Genomic DNA, 24,076 nt, shown 5'->3' with positions numbered 1-24,076 from the left:
CCGGTCATCTTCAGAATCAACTTCAAAATCCTCCTGTATACATTCAAGGCCATCCACAACCTCTCCCCCCCTGTATCTGTCTGATCTCCTCCACATTGTCACCCCCTCTCGCTCCCTCAGGTCCTCCTCCTCCCTGCACCTCTCTGGGCCCCTCTGCCCGTCTCAGCACCATGGGGAGCAGGGCTTTCAGTCGCTCTGCTCCCAAACTCTGGAACTCACTCCCACCTGACATCCGTAACTCCGACTCACTACCCCTGATCAAATCCAAACTTCAAACTCACCTGTTTCAAACTGCATTCCCTGTCTATTTGCACTGCCTCATTTTAACTTGGTGTAACTGCTTGTTTTTATTTATTGTGTTTTAATCTGTCTGTAAAGTGACCTTGAGTGCTTTGAAAGGTGCTTCTAAATAAAATGTATTATTATTATTATTATTATTATTATTATTATTATTGTTAAAACAAAGCTTTTAGGAGCCATAATGTCCATTTTCTTGTGATGTTTGTTTATCATGATTATTTCCTTTTATGGTTGACTTAATTTCTGGTATTAGACTCATGGGTGTGGTTAACCTTTTATGTTCCTGTTCAGTTGTGGGGGGGGAGGCAGAAAAAGAGGGTAAGTGGTTTTGAATATCATCATCAATGTCGTCATCATCATCATTGTTTATTGATCAGCCGACATGGGCTTGTTGGTTGTTCTCAGAGCGCGTTTGAAGTCCAGGGGCTTTCAGGCTTTTTCAGTCCGGGCTCCTAAACTGTGGAACGACCGACCAGCTGAAATAAGATGTGCTACCTCTGTATGTAATTTTAAATCACTTCTTAAAACCTTTTTTTTTCTTAAAAGGCCGTCATAACTATGTAAATGTTATTTTGCTGTGGATGTCTTGTTATGTGTTCTAGTACTCTGGAGTTCCTTTGTATAAATATATGTATTTTTTTTATATTTATAACTTTGTTTAGAAAGGTGCTATAGAAATAAAGATTATTATTATTATTTAGATCTTTTTGTTATTTAATTATTTGAAGACTTTTGTTAATAAATAGAAAACTTTTCCTGGACATGGATACTTTGACTTTGTGATGTGCCTTACAAAATCAAACACAAGCCCACTTAGTCTCAGCTGCACTTTTCAATCTTAGCTGCTTCAAAGCTTGATATCTTGAGATAATGAGAAAAATAAGTTGGGATCTTGAGAAAACAGAGAAAATAAAATGTATTTAATCATGTCCTTTTAGGGCTACCGTAGATTTCCCATGTTAACATGTTACTTTGAGTTCTTTTCTTAAAATCTCCACTTATATTTTGTTATCTCAGGTGAACAAAGCTGGTTATCTGATGATAATGGGTTAATTTATTTCATCTCAGGATAACAAAGCTCATTTCTCATGATAATGTGATCATGTCCTGGTTATCTAGAAAACTAGGGTTGTCCGATCATTGATGATGCATGAGGAAAGGTAAGCTTATCTCTTTGTTTGTTTTGTGCTTTTGCAACTCAGGGATAAAAGTTATGATCATCATCAACTTCTCAAGAAAACAACTGACCTTAAAAAAGCAAAAACGGAAGTACTATCACTCAGGACTGCACGTCCACTCAGGGCAACCATAGAATTATGTCCCAGACAAACTCAAGTCCCCTGCAGTGAAACTACCCAGTACAGAAGAGACAGTTCCTAGAGTGAACTCCTCCATCAGAGCCCTGCTGGCCCCACCCTGATCCTGGCCCCTCCCCTCAGTCCTCAGTCCTCAGGAGCCATGGTGAAATCCCTCTGAAGCCTCAGGTGCGTCTCACACTCAGCTCAGACACCGGACAAGTCCGACCTCACACCGGACCACCTGAGACCTGATTCTGTCTGAGTCCGGGGAGCAGATCTCTTCAGATCACAGAGGAGGGAGAGGATTAACCGATTCTATCTTCATGGGAAGTTACTGAAGATTTTTGGATTAGCTCTCCAGAGTAAGGTGAGTCCTTGTTGTTGTGATAGTTAGATCTCTTAGTCGTTTCACTCTGTCTTTGTTTTTTAGTTTAGCTTTACAAATGACAACCAAGACAGTAATCTTTACCTCTTAATCATAGGGATAATAATATAATATTAGACTCTGCGTAATAAGAGCAGAGCGTCACCATGTATAGACATGTAATGTAAAAAAAACCATATCTAACCTAATTAACAAAAACAAAACATATAATTATAATATTCTGTAAACTGATGGAATCACTTTGAAAATCCTGAACTGCCTTTTTATGGAAAATATCACGTGCTCGTCTTTTTGGCAACTTCTGCCAGACCAAATACTTCTTTCTTCCCCAAAATAGCAAGATTAATTAAATCAAATATTATCTAGTGTTTAAGGTTAGTAAAAAAACATGAATTCAGTAGAGACTCAAGAGGTGAATTGCTCATGTTGTGAAATAATCCCACCAAAACACTACATAATCTCTCTAAATTCACTTATGCACATAGAAAAAAAATCACTTATTTGAATTATTGCTGTAAATTATATTTATACAGTTATTAAAAATTATCTTAATGATTTTTTTTTAATATCAGCTGGTTTTGGACCTATATTTAAAGTGAAATCTGTTTAAATATCTGTTTAAAGACACAATATGTACTGCAGTGATGATCTATCTTCTACACATAAGTTTGGAGTGACTCAGTCAAATTTACACCTGATGTATAATGACGCATTCATGCTGTTTAACTTGCTTTCATACATTTATATGCAGCATTTTTGCACTAGACCTTTACAAAGCACATTGTTTGTGACGATGAAAAGCCGTCATTAAAAAAGGAGTGGCTCTGAGTCTGCACCCAATCACATTCCCCACGTGCATCAGGGCGGCTTGACTGACTGACAGAACAGCTTTTCAAAAGTTATTCCAGTGAGAATTTTTTAATCCTGGGCGGGTGAGTCTATCAGAGACCTGTAGTTTGGATCTGTTTTTCATCCCTGCATCAGAAAGCGATTTAAAATCCCTCTCATGATTCATGTCAAGTGGTTTTATTCAAATGAATTGTACTTTCTACAACATAATTTATCAAACAGTAGAATAACCAAAATAAACTCTACTAAGAAAAGAGCAGGAGGCCAACAACAGGTTGGAGACAGTGCAAGGTTCTCTGACTACATCAACACTGAATCCTGATTCTCTGATCTTCTAACCCTCTTCTGTTTCCTTCCTCTCTCCAGGTTATCTGAGCTTACAGAGTCCTCTTCACCACAATGAGTTGGGGGGCACTCTACGCCCAGCTGGGCGGCGTCAACAAACACTCCACCAGTCTGGGAAAGATTTGGCTCTCTGTCCTTTTCATCTTCCGCATCACTATCCTGGTTCTTGCTGCAGAGAGCGTCTGGGGGGACGAGCAGTCAGACTTCACGTGTAACACGCAGCAGCCCGGCTGTAAAAACGTCTGCTACGACCACTTCTTCCCAGTTTCACATATCCGCTTGTGGTGCCTGCAGCTGATCTTTGTGTCCACTCCAGCCCTGCTGGTGGCCATGCACGTGGCCTACAGGAAGCGAGGGGATAAGAGGACCATGCTGGCATCCAATGGTGCTGATAAGGCGACAGATAATGACCTGGAGACTCTAAAGCGGAGGCGTCTGCCAATCACAGGCCCGCTGTGGTGGACCTACACATGCAGCTTGTTCTTCAGGCTCATCTTTGAGGGAGGGTTCATGTATGCTCTGTACTTCGTCTATGATGGTTTCCAGATGCCCCGGCTGGTAAAGTGCGAGCAGTGGCCTTGCCCCAACAAAGTAGACTGCTTCATCTCCAGACCGACAGAGAAGACCATCTTCACCATCTTCATGGTGTCCTCTTCGGCCATCTGCATGGTGCTGAATGTGGCCGAGCTGGGCTACCTGGTCGTGAAGGCCATCATGAGGTGCACCAGCAGGGCGAACAGGAGGAAACATAACTACACCAACACGGACAGCATGTCCCGGGATAACGCCCTCAACAAGAAGAACGAAATGCTGCTGTCTTCGTCTTCAGACTCTTCTGCCAATAAGACCATGTGTTGAAGGACCACCGTCTGTGGTGGAGTGTTACAATGAAGAAAAGCACAAACAGCAGATTCAAGAACTTTAAACCATCAGAGTTTGTGTTTTGAGTTAGGGACAGAGATGTTTTCATGGGGAGGTGGTCGCTTCTGAAGCAAATGATGAGACAGTAGGAGCTGAAGATGACCATGAGTGAATTAACGGCACTCCAACAGTAGTGACAGCGCTGTATGAGATTAATAGTTGCTCTTAGATTCTCCTTGATGCAAAAACAATCTGGTTCTAATCTTCATCATGATTTAAATGTGGTAGTATTCCCACCAGTGAGTGTTACTTTGAGAGCCTGTTTTTGCTCTCACAACAAAAAGCTGCCGGCTTCTAAAAACCGTTAGTCCGTAGAGAACTGTCCTCCTCACGAGTGTCACCTTACTTTTCATACAGTGGCTGTTTGATAGTGTCTTGAAGTTTTAATTTATTGATTAGAGTTTGATGTTGCTTGAATGTGGTGTGCATTGCTTGAGTGTGACTGGTCAGGTCTCTGAACCAGAGGTGAATGAGTCTACACTGACATCTAGTGGGCGTGTGGCGTACTTTCCACGAGCGCGAACACTTCACTGAAGGATTCTTTGGTGTTACAGAAGAAGAACGAGGAACAAATGAAGTCGAATGAAACGTTGTAGTGACTAGTTTACATCAGCTGACACTGGATCTTAATCATGTTTGGTTTTAAACAGTAATCCATTAACACTGTTGAGTTTTGTGACCCTGTTGTAATTGAACCGAGTGACTGTAGCATGAAAATGTGTTGTAAAGTGACTCTAGAGTTTTTCATTCATGTTTGTTTGTTGTTTGTGATAACAGAGATGTGTGTTGCACATGATTAGAAGAGTTTTAACACATGGAACCACACCAGAGCAGTTTCAACAGATTTCACGCTTCTTGCTGTTTAACCTGATCTCTTTTACTTGAATGAAGAGTATTTAAATCAAAGTGTTGCCTTAACTTAAATGCATAAACAAAGTGACAATGTGTTGCATAATTTAACACATGCATGTCTGGAGAGACTGGATTACACAAGACTATTTCTTGTCTCCCAAATTGTGAGTTGTATGATTGGATGTGAAACTGCAGCGTTTATGTGGATATCAACATTTTCAAAACGAGGCAAAAATCTACTTCCTGATGAATCTGCAAACTCTGAGTTGGCTCTAAATCTAGTCTCAGACATACTGCAGGTTTGGACTTGTGTTGTGCTGACCCCAGCTGGTTGCATCAGCTTCCTTCACGTGCCTTATTACAGCTACAACAAAAATCACTGCCTGACAGTCTGTGTGTGAGCATGTCTTTGTCCTGCACACGTTCAGGACAAGACGACACGTCTACATTGGGGAAAAAGAGATTAAACTTATGTGCATGTGGTTTAGTGTTGTGATAATTAGATGCTTTTTTATATCAGAATCAGTTAGATGTCTAATACAAAGAAAGTCTAGATGATTTGTGCCTTGGATGTTCATCACTGATGCAGACGATGCCGTTCTCTTGCAGCATGTTTGACACTCTTCCAGATCAAATCGTGCATCGTCACAAACAAAGACTCTGTACAGGGTTTAGAGACAGTCTTTAAAATGTGTTTGTCTGCTCGGCGCTGACTTAACCTTTCTGTTTCCTGTAACAGCTCACCGACAGTTTGATGCTCTTTGATATGTGTGATGCAGAGCGTTGGTTTAATCCGGGACCTGCCTGATTGTTCCGGTCCCGTCGTGTCTTTCTCTCAAACATAGAGATCTTCTTCTTCCATCTTTAGTCTACTGAGCACAGAAACGACGTAGTAAAGAAGAGAGAGAGAGCGCACTCTTTACCAAATGAAGAAATCAAATGTTTATGATTATGTTTTGTACTAAGATATTTTGTTACACTCGCACTTTGATCCTTGAAGTAATTTTGCTCTTTGAAATTGTTTTTCATAAATCAGTGAAATCAAAAACTATGTGTGGTTTATTCTTTCCTGTTTCAGAGTGACCGATGTTTGCAGAGGTTTTAAATGTTAATACAGCTCCATGTTATGCCTGAGTTGTGTTTTTAAAAATATTTGTTCCAAGATAACCAAAGATCAAGATTTCACAACTCTCTCTGTGTAGTGTTTTTTTATGCGGAGTAAATTTAATACATAGGGTAACCTTTCTTTGATAATGACATGATAAAAGGTCCTAAAATACTAATATTAGTACTACAGATGCCTCTGATGCTTACAAAGGTTCAGAATCAGAATCAGAATCAGAATCAGCTTTATTCGCCAAGTATGCTTGAACACACAAGGAATTTGACTTTGGTAAACTGTGCTCTCTTTGTACAAGGCAGAATAGGAATAAGAATAAGAACTACAATAAAAAATAAAATGAAATATAATAACAATAACCTTAGCTATAAATACAAAGAAACAACAAATAGCTTGACTAATATGTACAGGCTAAAATAATATGATAAAGTGCAGTGGTGAGTTGCAGAGGTAGTTTTACATTATAAAATAGAAGTTAAATAATACAAAAAATAGAAATATGGAATTCTGCTTGAGAATTGTTGCATTGTATATCTACATGTATATTTACAGAGAGTATTTATCTGACAGGTATGACACTGTTATGGTTTAGTGTTCATCAGAGTGACAGCCTGGGGGAAGAAACTGTTCTTATGGCGGTTGATCAGGTATCAGTAAGTATTCCCTTCCATGCATCAATCCAACATTATACTTCATCAGCCTGCAGCCGAAATCAGTTCCTCTATGTACACCACAAATCATTGCTTCAAACCATCACGCCATTTTATTTAGTTTATTTGATTAGGACAAAGCTCTCATCAATATTTCAGCAGTGTGCCTAAATGTAAATATGTCGGAATTAGCACAATAGCTAAATTTTATCTGCAGTCAAAAATCAAGGGGTGCCAGTGGCCTAGTAGCCCATATATTGAGGCTATCGTCCTCATCTCAGAGGTTGCTGGTTCATCTCCAGGCCACGACTATGTGCTGCATGTCTTCCCCCCTCTCTCTACTCCCCACATTTCCAGTCTCTTTTCAGCTGTCCTATCAATAAAGGCAAAAATGCCCAAAATAAATATAAATAAAGAAAAAAAGATGAAAATTGTCGGTTCGAAATATTATACTTCCTTATTATGTTGCAATAGTGGAGACGGAGAGCATTACTATTCAAGATTTTGATGCATTAGGCCAAGTTCAGGAGCAGGACCACACCTCAGACACGCCTCTTCTTATAAGGTCAAACCTCTCCTTCTCCTTCCCTTTCGTTCTCCACACCCTTCCCTTTTTCTTTCCATTTCTTCTTACCTCCTATATGTAAAGACAAACAACGAGAAATTCAGACTCATTATTCCAGTCGAATCAATAAATCATTGTTAAATTGCATCCTGTTGACGGACTGGTCCTTGCTACATAAACTGTTGTTTTGGAGGGAGGATGCAAAGGCTGATTTCAGGTCAATAATCACACCTTAGTTACAAACAACAACAGAGGAGCTCTTGGAGAAATTCATGTTATTCTGAGGTGGGAGAATGTCACAAATCAAAGCAAATCAAAAAGTAGCAAATTTAATTTGAGTGTCTCTCCAAATCTTTTTAAAGGTTACAGAAAATATAAATATTTGTTCATGGTTTTTTTTAAGTTATGACTTGGTGTCTGTGCTACATTATTCAATCTTTGTATGAGTTGGTTTAGGTTTAATATAGAGTCCAGACTGGACCAATAATGTCACATCCATTATTAGGGTTTGGATTAGTAATCTCTTCCTCAGATTCTCATGTAATGTCTGATCTCTTAAAATAAATGGTTAGTACTTAAATCTTTATGAATCCACTGTCAGCAGAGTTTGAAGAGTTTTGAAAGAGACTTCAGGGAAACTCTGATTCCTTGGAAAGCTTCAAAGCTCGCTCATGTTTGGTAGAAATTCTTTGAAGGTTTTGGAAAGATTTCGGGCACATTTTTGGCATCTCTTGCGGAAAGGTTTAGTAGGGGTGTGGTGTAATTTTAGAGAGACTGTTGAGTCTGTGGATTCAATCATGCATGGGCACAATGATGCAAAGCAAACATGTCTGTCTCTCAGTTTAACTGAGCTCTCAGACCTGACAACAACAACTAACTATCCGGGACAGGCAGGCAGGCAGGCAGACCACAGGCCGAGAGAAGACTTCACATCTAAATTAATTTATTTTGCAACTTTGAAGAAAGTTAGTCAGAGCTGTAAGAGAGCAGCCTTGTAACAGAACTGCAGAAGGCTTCCTGTTGAGAAGTTTTAATGTAGTTTTTTTTATAACTTAATATAATCATTGTTCATTTTAATGTCACTTTATACTTATTTCAATATTCTATTTTTTTGTTTTATCTTCAATTTATTTTTTCAGTTTTATGTTATTACTTCTTTTATAACTATTTCCATTTATTGTTTATTTATTTACATTTTTTTGCAACTAGTGCGCATTACTCTCTACTTCAAAAATCTATTTCTGCTTCATGTTTATGTTATATTTGCCTTCGGTCTCAGCAGATGTGTGTCTAACATGAGTCTGGTCCTGCTGGAGGTTTCTGCCTGTTAAAGGAAGTTTGTCCTTGCCACTGTAACTTGCTGAATACAGCAAAGTGCTCTGCTCATGGTGGATTAAGATGAGATCAGACTGAGTCCAGTCCTATAGTGCGTTCTAGAACTGCTATGTTAGTAAGGAGTCTTCAGATAACACATGTTGTGATTTGGTGTTTTATAAATAAAGATTGATTGATTGATTGATGTTACAAGCAAGTGTCACTTTCACCTAATCACTGCATCACCTACATTACACATTAGGTCGACAGCATCTGAGGTTTGTTCACAGCTTGATGTTGCTTGACTGTGCATTGGAAAACTAACAGGTCAGGTCTTTGTACCAGAGCAGAACGAGTCTTCACTGACATCTAGTGGCTCAGAGCGAAACCTCCTCATTAAAGCTTGTATGAAGAGGGAGTCCAATCATAGACAAAAGCTCTGGAGCATTTCTGTTTCCAGTAAAGGAATAAAGTGTAGTGCACTGATGTGGATTAAATCAGAGGTGTAATGATGAATTAAAGCGTACTATAGGTGTGATTGTTGTAACACATGTAATCCAACAGGTGTGGAGGAAATCAAGGCATGACCTCAGTGACTGCTCACACAGTCGAAAGTTTTAAAAGATCTTCTCTGCTTAAGAAGAGGAGCATGAGATTTGGCAGCTGGAGGGGGGTGACTGATCAACAGGAAGGAAATCGGTTTGCATGACTGACCTGTCCCTGACCACCTCACACTGAACTCAGCCACAGAGACACAGGCAGACTCAGACTTGGCCTGGTTTACTGTCAGACTGGCCTGTGCAAAAAAACCTGCAGGAATCCACTGGAAAGAGCATTTCTGTGCGTGGCATTAGAAGATATCTACATGCAGATACACAGCACAGTCTTTAAAAACCAGTGACCACACTATCTATCAGTCTCCAAAGCTGGCAGGTGTGTTTGGATGACCAAAAGGCATCACTTTATTGAAATGCAAGCTTCAAGCATATCTTTGCTAAAGGGTGTTTGCCAAGAACCTTTTGAAAGATCAAATTTATATAAAGATCAGCTTCTTCTACAAAATCATCAACTCAGAGTGATGGAAAATATTCTTGTAGTTGCATGGCCCGTAAATCTGTGCAGGTTTATTCACTGACAAACACACTGAAGACTAACTTGAACGAGGAACAGTAGAATGATAAGGTCGAGCATCTCCCACATCGACATCATGTTCAATTAAGAGACAGGAAGAGGAGTGTCCGAAGAGAAAGCAAGGGTAAGATAATTCTAGTTTACTCAGCTGCTTCTTTCATGACTCAGGAAAATGCATTTAGTCTCTCCTCTCTGTTACCTCTTCAAATTGCAAAGATGTGTTTCCCACTAGCTTGATATTCTTTTTGGCTTCGGTAGATTGATACGGCACAGTTGTGACTTTCTTCAACAATAAAGGTTTTAAATTCTGCAGGTTTGGTCTCGAGCCTGATAAAGAAAAGACAAAGATCTGTGCCTCACAATCACGGCTCACTAGAGGAAGAGGTTTAAACACATGATCACACTACTTTTACATTTTGCTCAGGGATATCCCTTCAATCCATCAATCAGACTTTATTTGTAAAGTGCTTTTCAAACAATGATATTGTAACACAAAGTCCTGTGCTTTAAATTGATAAAAATAGAATAAATTAAAAATAAGAAGACTGCCCATCCCAAACCCAGCCGACCCCAAAACCCACCCCACAATCTTTATGTAAGCTTAGGAGCATGCTATATGCAGTAAATAAATAGATAAATAAAAAATAAAACAATAATGAATTGAAAAAATAAGTTGCTGAATGAACTGCGGAAACACTGAAGGTAAACTATGATGTTAAAACTCTCTTAAATAAAATAAATTACTAAGATAATACAACAGTAAAATAAACTAAGATGCTAGACTAAGAAATGCAGCAAAATAAAACAGAATAAAATATTAAAATGCTGAGAGGTAATCTGTAAAAATCATAAGATAAGATCTGATTAATAACTAAGAAACAAAGAAAAATGAAATGATCCCCCAAAATTAAAGAAAATAAATAAAAATTAACTGAATACATGACATATGTGTGTCAATAATAATCTAAGATGAGACATTATTTACATAAAAAGTGACTACAATTTGAACTGGATAATACATAAATAAAGTAAGATGGACTAATATTATTATAAGACTATTATAATAATAAAACTCAGTTAAAAGCAAGACTAAAAAGTAGGTCTTAAGTTGGCTTTGCACTTGCTGCATTATCTGCATTATACAATCTAAACCTTCCACATAACCAAGATTATCCAGGTAATGATGAAGGAGGAGGTAATCCTGAGTAACAGCAAGTGGACAATGTTCAGTTTGTCCATAAACAAGCTGGAATGCACACACTCTGCATGACTTCTCTTGCAGCAAACTCACCAGGACATTAAAAGCTAGAAAAATGGCATATTACATGAACATTTCACATCAATATTTTTTGCATAAAGCATGTCTGATGGTTACCTCCCAAGAGATAATAAAGTCAGACATGCTCAATGTGGAGTTTCTAACCCAACTTCCAAGAGTTGTTTCCAAATGAAGCTCTCTGCAGTTCCCATCAGGAGACAATGTCTCGAACAAAGTATTTTAGTTCAGCCCTTGAACTTGTGCTGTTGTTGCAGAGTGTACTGACCCCAGCTGGTTGTATCCGCTTTCAGTGTGTGCCTTATTTTAGCCAGCTCACTAATCACTGGTAGCCCTTTAAACACAAGGAACTATACGACCCATCTCTGGGTGAAAATGTCTTTGTCCTCCCACCATCCAGGAATAGCCGAGTCAGATTACTCACATCTGTGTTGTTTAAATAAAACTCTGAGGACAGAGATACTGTCATCGAAAAGACTACAAGAGGGTGTATGATACATGGAGGACAATCAGTTGGATGAATCAATGCAAAAGTTATTAAATGATATCTGGATGAGTGCTTCACTCACATTACATAACTGACTAAGCTGATTCAAGTTGTGTTATGAAGTGTAATGTTGACATTCTTCAGCTGGCTAAAGCTCCCTGCTCCCGGCCTCAGTAGAAAACAAAGATCACCTATATATTATTATACACTGCTCAAAAAAATAAAGGGAACACTTAAACACCCATCCTAGATCTCAATTAATGAAATATTCCAGTTGAAAATCTTTATTCATTACAAAGTTGAATGTGTTGAGAACCAAATAACATAAAAATGATCAATGGAAATCAAAATCATTAACCCATGGAGGTCTGGATTCAGAATCATACTCAAAATGAAAGTGGGAAATCAGATTTTTGAGCAGTGGACATTTTATCTGCCGTGCATTGACTTTTAATTATTATCTATTAATGCTTTATTTCTGATGCCAGGCTTTTCAAATCAACACTGTTCACTGACAACCTCAGTCCCACCATGTCTCTGTTCAAGCCAGCAGAGCTCCATGTTCCAGGTTCTGATTTGTGCCTCAGGAGTTTTTCTTACTCTTGTACTTTGACCCTTTAAGTCTTTCTGTTCTTTAGACTTCCTTTCATAAATAATAATCCGTTCCTTGTAAACTTCTGGATGATGCCCTGGATTCTTCAAATACTCAGAGAGCCTGTTATAACCTCACCTTGTGTGTGTTTCTTTAATGGATGTCAGGTTTTGGAGAACACCGTGCGTAAAAGTGAGTTTTTTGCTGACCTCGTCTGATTACTTGAAACCTGTGGAGGATATTTTTATTCCATAATCACTGCCTCTGCCTGGATTTTAAAGGATTTCATGGACTAGTTTTGAAAATGTGTTGAGGTGATTTTTCTGGAGAGTTTGGGGAGCATGTTCAGGTTTAGGAGAAGTCGTTCGGAAGTTTTGGAGACAGTTTTGGACACATTCTCGGCAACTTTTTGCGCACAGTTTTGGACAGCTTTTTGGGGAGGTTGGCAGGGGCGTGGTGTGACTGCGGACAGGCTGATGACTCTGTGGATTCACTCATGCATGGTCACACAATGTGACAGTCCAGACATGGCTGTAAACGGGAGGCAGCTCCGTTTGACCGAGCCCCATCTCCGACTCCAAGCCGCCTCCAAAAACTAACAACAACAAAAGGGAAACTTCTCCTTGCGCAAGTGACCGGGCCCGGGCAGCAGGACAGCAGACCCCACAGGCCTGGAGACGTTTGTGTTTGATGAGTTTGTGAGGCAGCTTTAAAAAAGAGAGTTTGTTGATCTGTCACAGAGGGGACAGGTTTTGGATCAGGGAGACAGAGGGAGGGTCGCTGCAGCTGCGGGAGGTCTACACTTTTCAACGCACTCAAATGATGGCACCAATGATGGCAGATGGATTTGCTTTTCGTTTTTAAGTATGACATCTCCAGTGTAAAGGTATGACGGATGGCCTGCTGTGAATATTCTCATTTCCTTAAGTGGAATTAAAGTAGAACAGAAGAAACGACTCGTTGTCAGGTAATTAAGAGATGTTTAATTTGAACTTTCCACGAGAGAGACAAAAGCCTGACAAAGCTTGTGGCGCTTAAAGGGAGTCTGGGGACTCTGGCACACTCGGTATTGTCAGCCTGGCAGGTATGGCTTTGTATTTGAACCTGGCTCTGTCTGTTACATTCGACATAAATACCACAAATACCTGTGAACTCAGATTTTAAGTTTGTCAAGGTCATCTCAAACTCAGAAAGCGAAACAAGACTTTTAATGAATGCAGCATTCCCAGTTTTAACTCCCTTTTTAAATCACAAAACTCAAAGGCAAAATATATTTGGAAGGATTTTAGAATCACATCTACAGATTATTCAAATAATCCAAATTTATACAAAAAAATTAAACTTTTTTAAAAATGAAAACATGCAGCTGCTTCTGTGTTTGTGCTCACTGTTTTAATCAAACACACAAAAGTAGGCAATTAATTTGAATTAATTCACCTGTGTTTTTCTCTTTCAGGTGTCAATACAAATTGTGAACCCTGGTCGATGGATTTATTACCTTTAATACAAGAATACTTTAGTAAGTTCCTCCTGCTGTGTGTGTGTGTGCTCTGAATGTGTGAACTTGCTGAGTTTGGAGATATTTCTGTTTAAAAGGTGTTTAAATTAATTCAGCTACCTTTATCATGACACATTTTTATAAGTGATTCAAGTGAAAATGGTGTGGTTTAATCTGAGCTGTTTAAATGTAGTGTAGAAGTCATCAAAATAGTTAAAAAAGTGTCTGGTTTTAGCTTTTAAAGTGAGGAAATATGCATAATTTTATATTTCTGTAAATTTTTTAGAACATATTTGGAGTTTGGACTCTTATCTGAACAAAATGAGTTATTCTGAGCTACAGGTTGGGCCCTGAAAAGTTGTAAAAGACAATTAAAAAACAAACTAAATCAACAAATCAAATTAAAAAGTAGCCGGATAAATGACAAAGTGAATAGCCTTTTGTGCATTTTCAAACTCAAAGCAGATCTTTCCTGAAAAACTCAACAGAATTGATCACATCACACATTAAATATTCATATCTGCTGTATTTACAGTAACCTTTTTACATTTGAAGCCTTCGGTTTTGTGTTTTACAGTTGACAGGGAGAGAGGATGGAGTGGTGATGTGTATCTGTGTATGTCAGTATTTGTTACAGGGTGTGTGTGTGTGTGTGTGTGTGTATGTGTGTGAGTGTGTGTGTGTGTGTGTGTGTGTGTGTGCATGTGCCACACCAGAGCCCCATCTCTGCTAAATGCTGTTTTCGAACATTATATTGTTGATCTCAGCAAATGCCTGCTGGGCAGTGGAGCGAGCAGGTGAGAGAGAGAGACAGGCCTGACATAGGGAGAGAGAGAGAGGGAGAGATAGGGAGGGAGAGAGAGAGAGAGGGAGAGAGAGAGAGAAAGGGAATGTGAACCAGGGTTGAGTCAAACAGGTGGCCTATACAGTATACAAGCTGTAAAAAAGTATCTGTGTGTAGAGCGGGTTCTGTGTTTCCATTTGTTAATAAAGTCTGAGGCCTTCGTGCCGCTTTTTAACATAGAGATATATCAAGTCCTTTTCCTCTGTGTCACTGCGTATCGTGTGTTCTCATGTTTTGAATGTTAAACCAGGGCCTGTGATTCTCCTGCTTCGTGCTTCCACCAGCTTCATGAGTATTTCCTAAACGTGTTCTCATCTGTTTCCCCCCCAATCCTCCCTTCTTTATCCACTCCAGCCTGTACTTTCTCCATAGGCTAGAAATCTTGAAGCATGGGCGACTGGAGCTTTCTGGGGCGGCTGTTGGAGAACGCTCAGGAGCACTCAACGGTCATCGGCAAAGTCTGGCTGACTGTCCTCTTCATCTTCAGGATCCTGGTGCTGGGGGCAGCAGCTGAAGAGGTCTGGGGAGATGAGCAGTCTGACTTTACCTGCAACACCCAGCAGCCCGGTTGCGAGAACGTCTGCTACGACGAGGCCTTCCCCATCTCACACATCCGTTTCTGGGTGCTGCAGATCATCTTCGTGTCCACGCCGACGCTCATCTACCTGGGTCATGTGCTGCACATCGTCCGCATGGAGGAGAAGCGGAAAGAGAAGGAGGAAGAGATGCGCAAAGCAAACAGGTTTCAAGAGGAGAAAGAACTCCTTTATAGAAATGGTGGGGATGCTGGTGGAGGAGGAGGAGGAGGAGGAGGTGGTGGCAAGAAGGAGAAGCCACCAATCAGGGACGAGCACGGCAAAATCCGTATCAGAGGGGCTTTGCTGCGTACCTATGTGTTCAACATTATTTTCAAGACCCTGTTTGAAGTGGGATTCATTTTGGGCCAGTATTTCCTGTATGGCTTCCAGCTGAGGCCCCTGTACAAGTGTGCGCGTTGGCCCTGCCCCAACACCGTGGACTGCTTCATATCAAGGCCTACTGAAAAGACTATTTTTATTATATTTATGCTTGTGGTGGCTTGCGTGTCTCTTTTGCTGAATTTGTTAGAGATCTATCACCTTGGATGGAAGAAAGTGAAACAGGGCATGACAAACGAGTATGCCCCGGAACGCGAGTCGCTGCGCCGTGTCGACATTGCAGAACCTGAGTGTATGGCCTCGGCCTCCAGAACTGCTCCATCCATTCTCAGCTACCCTCCCAACTACACAGACGTGACGGCGGGCAGCAGGGCCTTCCTGCCACCCATGGGGCCGGCGACTGTGCCCACGGTGGCAGAGTTCAAGATGGACGACCTCCAGCAGGAGCAGTCCCTCCACCAGCCTTCTCCCTCCTCCCACTACTACATCAGCAACAACAACAACCACAGGCTGGCCACGCAGCAGAACTGGGCCAACCTGGCCACCGAGCAGCAGACTCGGGTGATGAAGGCCACCTCCCCCTCCCCATCATCCTCCTCTGCAACCAGCACTGACAAAGAGCAGCAGCAGCAGCCACAGCCTGTGGATGCTGAACTTCTCCTTCCAACTACCAACAGTCATACCAACACGACGGCTACTGCCGCGTCCAGCAGCCCCGGCTCTGCCTCCAACACGGGCAGCTGGAATGGGGGAAAGAGTGAGCAGGAGGAAGGTAATATCACCACCACTACAGTGGAGATGCACGAGCCTCCAGTAACGGTCAGCACAGACCCTCGGCGGCTCAGTCGGGCCAGCAAGAGCAGCAGTGTCAGAGCGAGGCCGAGTGACCTGGCTGTCTGAATCTCTTCAGTCCTATTATGTCCCTAAACCCTCCCTGACCATCAACCCGTCTTTCCTAAAACCAAACCCTGACAAAGTGATTCTCAGACAAAAAAAACACAAACGTGCATAGTGCAAAAAAAAACAAACAAAAAAACATAAAAACAAAAAAGAAAAAAACAAAGAAGGCAAGTCCAGAAGAGACAGGGAGGCAGAGAGGTTAGAAACCTTTTGGGGAAATGTGAAATGACTTCATCAGCAGCTGTTGATGGTTTAGTGCAATCGGTGAGTTGCAGGGAAGTCGAGGCATGTTCTTTTTTCTTTTTTTTTTTTTGGTCTTAATTCATGCAAACCAAATGTGATCAAACTGCGCTTTGAATTCAGACGGCTCTGCTGAAAGTGCTGACTGAAGCAAAGAAAACTGCACTGTCATGTTTCTGCATCAAAATGGACACTTCACCAACATGTTTGGTTTCCAGTTGGAGCTGTTTCTGAGTTTGTCCCTTTTAACCTGGAAGTTTTCTTTTTCCTGAATTCTCCTCAACACCCTCCTGTTGTGTTTGATATATTCCATTCAGGAAGTAAATTGCATTGTGTTCCTCGTAGTTGCGTTTGAAGCTCTACAACTCACCGATTGCTTGATGAAATTGCACGGCAAAGTATGCGACTTTATGATCCCCTGCAGAGCTTCATGCAAAGACAGAAAATACTTGAATTGAGACGGAATGATTTGATGTTTCCTTCAGGAGGAAGCAGTCTGTACAAGAAAGGGGTGAAAGCTGCTGGTGGAATCATCCCAAACAGAAACCAAAGCATTCCCATGATGCTGTTTATAAAAAAGAGCAGAGTTTATAGCCTGCCTCTGTTAGTGTCACCTTCATTAGCATGTCTGAAAAGAAAAAGCTCTCCACTAACTGCAGAGGCGACAGTGCCTTCAAAAAGCTTGCAAGCACAAGGAAGCCACCTTCTGACATGACGAACAACACTGCTCTCCTTATCCACAAAAAACACCAAAGCTCTTTGGTGAGTCTTCAAACTTCATTCTTTTAGTTAACTAGTCGGCAGATCACGCCCTCAAAAACCCCCAGACCCCCTTTTTAATGATAACACCTAGTGATTGAGAGCTACTTTGGGAGTTAGATGATTTCACTGTTACACATTTCATGTGCTTCTTCATTGGTTTTATTCTTAAATTGCTATTTTTTTAAACTGAATTGAATTTTCTCATAAATTGCATCCTTGTAGTAGTCAGTTTGTGATTGAGAAACAGCTACATGAAAAAAAAGATAACCGGCGTTGCGTGTACCGGAAACGCCACGGTGCAGTCCGCCTTGACAGCTTCTACTTTGTTGTGTACATCTTGATTCTTTGGAGATCTTTGGAAACCCAAAACTCTTAACCAAATCTATTGACACCTGCGGTCCTCTGTCTCTGTTGTGTTTCTGTGCTTTTTCGGTTCATTCACAACCAGGCACTTACTTCTTTTTATTCCTTTTTCTCTTTACCACAGCCTGAACCCTCTGTATTATCTTGTAGATTCACCTCTGGAGTGGACGTTAACACTGTGAGAGCTCATCTGTTCTTCTTACGCTCACGGAGCATAGCGACAGGATTCAATCTTACATTTTTTGTGCACAGTATTTTGCAGGAACAGAACTTTCCCAGCAGATGACACACAGGCTAATACACTGGAGTAAGAGCACTGTAGAGTGGTATCAGCTTTGTTTTGTGTTCTTTTTTTATTTTCTGGCGGGGTGAAGAAATAATGGTACTGTATGATGTGAGAGTATCCAAACCCATAGGGTTAGAATGTTTCATACTGTATCCTATTTCAGTTGCATTTATGCATTAAGTGCAAAAGACACAAACAGAGGAGAGTACACATCTACACGATGCATGGGGAAAAAGCAGCCTTTCCTAATCCATGTTTTTTGTTCAAAATGACAAAGACATCTTTGTTCTCTGCATTTGTTTTTGATCCCTTAAGTTTACATTTTGGTAGTTGATAAAGATTTGCACATTTAGGAAAATTGCTGTTCTCCAATGCTAATATTGGTAGTGATAGAAAGAAAGAGAGAGAGAAAGTGTGAGTGAAAGAGAGAGAGAGAGAGCGAGTGAGATGTAAAACTACCACTCTTTATGATCCTCAAAGGAAAAAAATGTCTTACAGTAAAAACACGGTGGCTCTTCACAGAAAGGCAGCATGAATCAGTAACCACGACGATCTCAGGCTCACAAAATGACGAGCTCGAGGATAAAAAATCAACAAGAGAGAGAAAAACGATTCTGGGTATTTTTCTGTGTGTTTACTCGGTATGTTCTCGCAGACTGGTCGGGACTCTGGTTAAACTCAGACGAGTCCACTGTTCAGAGAATGTAAGCTGGGTAGCTGGCCCTTCCCTAACCCACCACAAACCCCTGACAGGATGTTGTGTTCAAAGCCCGTCATCCCTGTGACTCCTCCACACTCTCTCCTCTTACGTTTCATGCAGAGCATGAATTCTCTGGCTTGTCAGGGAGTAGGAACCATCTCACAATGCTCAGAACAGCAACCTGTTTCCAATGCTGTCTTAAACAAGAGAAGTGCCTTGTGTATGAATGATTCTTTTGTAAGAACAAGTTGATGTAAATGTTCATTTACCTCAAATGTTTACAAAACTGTTACTAAATAAATTTTTGTACCATATTTGTTTTTCTTGCTTTTATTTTGATCAACATGCAGAACATCAACGTGAGGCTGCAGACTCACGCAGACCTTCACAAGTCCTGAGCATCAACAGATTCAGGTTTTAAAGGAGGTAAACAGAAACATTGGACAGATATGTTTTGCACATTGAAGCCTGGACATCCTGCTACATGCTTTTTAAATTGAAAGATTTTGTAAGTGTTTGAACCTGAGTTGAAATAAGAACTTCCTCAGGCTGAGCAGATTCATATTTTTCGTGCAACTGATGCTTCAAAAACATCACAGCAAATCAAAGACAGCTTCCAATGTAAGCTAGTTTCTGAGAATTTCTACATATTTCACCTCATCTCAGTATTTTAATTTTATGTCCAACCCTTTGCACCCAGGAGTTTACATCCCTCTGAGCACGAACCAGGATTTCAACGTTAGCAAACAGTGAGAAATCAGGCCTGAGAACCAAATTTCAATGGGCTAAAATACAGTTCCAACATCAGCTTGTCTGACAACATATTTTGTCTTCCTATTTTCATAGATTAAAAGTAGAAAGTGCATGAAATGTCCATTCAAAGGCTTCATTTCAACACATTTTAATTTCATGCAAAAGCTGCAGCATGTTATGAGTTATGTGATATTTAAAAGGTTCAAATATATAAGTGACCAGCTTGAAACTTTCCCCACAGAAGAAGTAAAAAGACTGTGCATGTGCAGGAACGTTCACTGACTACAACAGCAGGACGACCCCTGGATGCTGATGCAGTTGATGAATGCCTGACGGATAATGTGCTTTAGAGAGACCACAAACTGGTGCATGCCAGTTTAGTGAACCAGTAGGTGCAGGCTCAAATCCGGCTTATGCATCTAACTTTTTTTAGTGTTTAAAAAAACAAATGCTGTTCATATCATGTGAATGTGACACATTTTTTAACAGAAGCTGATTTAACAATGAAATAGGTCTGTGGTTGTTTAATCGTCTGCAAATATAGTCCCTGAAAAAACATCCTCTTTTAAAATGTCTCTTTAAAAAGGTGGCCATCATAATTTTTTCTACATCTATTCAATGGGAAAATGCTTAATATACTGTCTTTTAAAGAGTAGAGGAGAGTAAGTAAGAGTTTCCTGCTTTTCGAGGACATCCCATTTAGATTCCTAAACCCAACATCTTGAGGAGATCTTCAACTTCAATCATGATGCAGGAACGCAGAGCAACTAAGGTCTAAGTGCAGGAAACTCAAACAAAAGGAGGTATGTTTGCATGCATATTAGTTCAACGATAGGATTCAGAAAGGAGGCATGGAAGGAGATCTTGTAACCAACACCGTGTGACTTCAGACACTGACGTAAGACTATTTGATTTTTAGGTCACAGTAAGTTTGCTTTGAACTCATGAGAGAGTAAATCCTTGATCTCAGAGTTCAGCAAAATCTTTCCTCTAAACTCTTGGAGAGATCAATGTTATTGTTGTAGTAGAAACAGTTTAATATATCCAACATGACTTGAAATTTTTGCAGCAAATGTTGGAGCCTCCCAGTCACTCAGGCTTTTTGGGATATATTTAACTGGTGCTTTAATTGACGGGTAGACTTCAAGGATCTTTACCTGTCCTCTGTCTTCAATTTCTGAGGAGGCCTTTTGAACTAAAGTTGTACAGGATGACACAAATACACAAATTCACATCCTCTCCACAAACTGAACCTGACTGCAATCCACTGATACCACAGAAAATCTGCAGAATAATAAAAACTCTAAGATTAATCAAGCAGCACAACAATAACTGAAGACTTTACAAATTATTAAACCACAAGGACTTCTTTAAAACAAACCTCAAACACAGTGAGGTGCATCAAGTGTCAGCAGTGTAAGTTAAAGCATGATTGGAGATTGACAAAATCATCTTAATTTTGCAACAAACAGCAATTTACCAGAGTTTTTGAAGCTCATAGTTAAGAGCTGAAACAACAATCCTGAGACACCCGGTGTGAGAAGATGTGAAGATAAAGACTCGAGAGTGGGAGCTCGGTCTTGACCTTGAAAACTGTAGTTTGCTATAAATAACATCCGACTCAAGACACACTTCTGAGCTGTCACATTTCATGCACTGATCTCCATCAGAGGAAGGAGGTCTCATCTCAAGTGTCAAACACAGTAACCTTTATTTTACCATAGCTGTGATTTCCACAGCTGTACTGTGAGAGATGCACATGCTCCACCTCTCTTCTTTAAGTTGCAGTTTTTAAAATATACGTCTTAATACTGTCTTCTTGTCAGTGTGTGTCTCTTGTTAACTGTAACTTCTAACTTCCTGTGTGTATCTGAGGTTGTGTGCCGCCCACATCAGCACCAGGAGAGCTAATAAGTGTCTTTGGCACTACTCTCTTTGTAGACTCTCTGACCTCCGACCTCACTCGCTCACTCCCTCGCTCTGCTGCATTCCAACACTGAATGTCAGAATGTGACGCTAAGTCAGGGGCACACACACACACACACACACAGGCAGAGTCAGACCCACTTCACGACTACATCAAGAATGGATTGGAATAAGACGGGCGCGACAGTCTTACACCTGAGAGTCAAACCTTTAACACAAACTCAGGCTCCTGCTTCTTCGTGAGACTATTCTTGTCACTATTCAGAACGTGATGGAGGAAAAATGTCCAGCTGCTGGGGAGATCTGTTTTGATCTCTGGGCGGAGTGGACCTAAACAAAGTGATAGCCAAAAGAGACACTCATAGAGATATAAATGGACGAGGTTGATCTGCACCCAAGAAGTCTTTAGGATGGAGTAAAATTAGATATTCAAATCTTATCAATCTCATGAGCGTGTTTAAAGCTGCAGTGGGTAACTTTCTGTTTGTGTCTATTTTGGCTCTCCATGTGGACGAATAGCTTTTTTGTGTCTCTGATCTTTTCCTGTACATGCCATGGTCGTCATTTCTAATAATAAATCTCATCCTTCTCTTTTAACAGTCAAATATGTCACTATTTATAATACAGAATACAAAGACAGGTTGTTTCTGTACCATGCTGTCAATCATCTGGTTTAAAACCTACCCTCTCAAAATATAGAAATCATCAGTCTTGTTGCTGCTGGTCTTGTTTGCTTTTGTAGATCATTAAAAAGCATCAGTGTTGATTTTAGTCTGTTTCACAACAAGTTAAAAACTCCTCACTGGAGCTTTAAATGTCTAGCTCGACCTAGCTTAGCATAAAAACACAGTAAAAGACACCCTGTGCACAGCTTTTATGTTTTCTTGCATCTATAAAGAAATAACATATTTATATAAAGGATTTTTGGGGGGGTTGTTGCCTTTTACTGCTCTTACCTGCTAAAATATCTCCCAAAAAATCTCTTAATTGTTCTAAATAGGAACCAGCTTAAAGGTTAATGAATTATGAGACTTACCGTGTCTTGAGATGTAAGGTGGCGTTAGGTGTGAAACTAGCCTGTGGTTGATGGATTATGGCTTCTCTATGGAAACAAAAATCTGCAGCTAGTAAAATGTCAAAACCAAAAAATGTTTAAATATGATGAAACTTTCAATTCTGATGACAAAGATATATATTTACCATATCATTATGTAGATATAGTCATTGTAGTCTTTAGCAAAGGAAGTCTCAAACCCAGTTTATCAGTGTTAATAATCCATAACTTTTTTAATTGATCTCTTTGCAATTTTTTTCCTGCCATGGTGTGTTGTTGCTCTTCTCCTTCCCTCTGTCACTCTCTCTCCTCTGAGCTCTCCAGGTGCTTCTCGTTCAGTCACTGATTGAGCTCACCTGTGCTGGAGTGGCAATCAGGAGCAGAGCATAAAGAGCAGCTGCTCATGTTTAGACTTTTAGCTTCTCTCTTTCTTTAGTGTTTTAGAACAAAGCTTCCCAGTTCAGCTCATCTGCAAAACAATGATTTTACAAAACAATGGCTAATGTTAGCTCACAGTTTCATACTTACACACATACTGATAAATAAATATTAGAATGATTTCTTGGATTTGAAGCCTGTAGAAGACTTTCCAAGGATTTGAGTATGCTTGCCTCAGATTTTCATAGACTTACTAAGTTTCTAACAGGGCCAAATGCTAATAGTTTCTTTAAGAGTGGTTTAGGAAGACCCATGTGGTGCATTTTTGAGCTTACGAATAAAATAAAAGTGTGCAAAAAGATCCATCCATGTGGCAAATGTCAAAGTGGGCCCTGTATTTAAACTGTTTTAGCCTTCCTACTATTGCTTCCTCTCCTGCCACTGATTCTCGCTCTGCTCTGTACCCTGAGGGTCTTTGCTGGTGCTCTCCCTGCCTTGGCTTTTCAGTATGCACATGAAAGAAAAACGAGGTGTGCTCTCCCCTCATCAGGCTTGGGCGTTCCACATATGCACCTGGAAAGGAAGGGAGCTCCCAAAACAGAGCCATACCAACGAATGTAGTTTACTGCATGGAAATGATTAATTATTTTGATGATATCAGGATTATTTCTGGATGCAAAATATTTAGTTCTCTTGATAAAAATGCATTTAATGAGTTTCAGTGGATTTTTGGTGAAGCTTTATCAAACTCAGACTTGTGCACAATATTTTTTTAAAGGTGACATATCACGCTTTTTTCATCAATATATATTGGTCTAAGAGGTCCCCAAAACATGTCTTTAAAGTTTATGCTCAAAAAAACACTTTGAAATCAGATTTTGGTCTGCCTGAAAAACCCTCTTCTTCAGCCCTCCTCAGAACCCTCTGTTTTCTCTCTGACCACGCCCCCTCAGGAAGTGGATGTGCCTCGGCTCTCCAGCACGTTGATCTAATGTTTACATGTTGGCTGAATATACACGGCTGCTCACAGTACCGCGTTACTTCAACCCTCTGAATCTGATCCAGAATCTGATCCTGACGGAGAGGCGCCTGCAGCAGGACCTTTCTGAAGGATTGGTCACAGATTTAGTGTTTCTTGTTGTTTTATTTGTCAGTATGTCGGTGTGTGTCTTGGTACACAGCTACAGCTACAGCTACAGCTATGAACATGTAGCTATGTGGCTATGCTAACTAGCGCTAGCACTTATCCATGATAAATAAAAATCATCCACTAGATCTTCAAATCTGCAGACCTTCGGGAGTAAAACCGACCTTTGTGTTTATTAAGACAGCCTACAACTAGCATGCCTCCCTCCTAAGCTCCTTGTTAG

General features: G+C 40.3%; 2 protein-coding genes and 1 long non-coding RNA gene across 5 annotated transcripts; 2 read left to right on the top strand and 1 right to left on the bottom strand.

The window, feature by feature from the left end:
* Positions 1-1,638: 1,638 nt before the first annotated feature.
* On the top strand, positions 1,639-5,998 carry cx30.3 (connexin 30.3). The gene is made up of 2 exons (XM_034693778.1): positions 1,639-1,965; positions 3,199-5,998. The coding sequence occupies exon 2, from the start codon at positions 3,232-3,234 to the stop codon at positions 4,033-4,035; it is 804 nt and encodes a 267-aa protein (XP_034549669.1). The 5' UTR covers positions 1,639-1,965; positions 3,199-3,231; the 3' UTR covers positions 4,036-5,998.
* Positions 3,013-22,674, bottom strand: LOC117820112. Of its 3 annotated transcripts, XR_004632694.1 has the most exons (4): positions 22,475-22,674; positions 22,311-22,376; positions 7,214-7,357; positions 6,829-7,093 (listed from the first exon to the last, which is right to left on the bottom strand). It is a non-coding gene; the product is annotated as an uncharacterized LOC117820112 (long non-coding RNA). The 3 variants fall into 3 exon arrangements; XR_004632692.1 differs by lacking the exons at positions 6,829-7,093; positions 7,214-7,357 and adding an exon at positions 3,013-4,046; XR_004632693.1 differs by having other exon boundaries at positions 6,829-7,357.
* On the top strand, positions 12,564-18,908 carry gja3 (gap junction protein, alpha 3). The gene is made up of 3 exons (XM_034693776.1): positions 12,564-12,971; positions 13,542-13,604; positions 14,782-18,908. Exon 3 carries the CDS (start codon positions 14,817-14,819, stop codon positions 16,242-16,244), a length of 1,428 nt encoding a protein of 475 aa, XP_034549667.1. The 5' UTR covers positions 12,564-12,971; positions 13,542-13,604; positions 14,782-14,816; the 3' UTR covers positions 16,245-18,908.
* Positions 22,675-24,076: the final 1,402 nt, after the last annotated feature.

Source organism: Notolabrus celidotus, chromosome 10 (genome assembly GCF_009762535.1).
Source record: "Notolabrus celidotus isolate fNotCel1 chromosome 10, fNotCel1.pri, whole genome shotgun sequence".
Lineage (NCBI taxonomy): Eukaryota > Metazoa > Chordata > Actinopteri > Labriformes > Labridae > Notolabrus > Notolabrus celidotus.
This window is presented reverse-complemented; position numbering and strand designations above follow the sequence as displayed.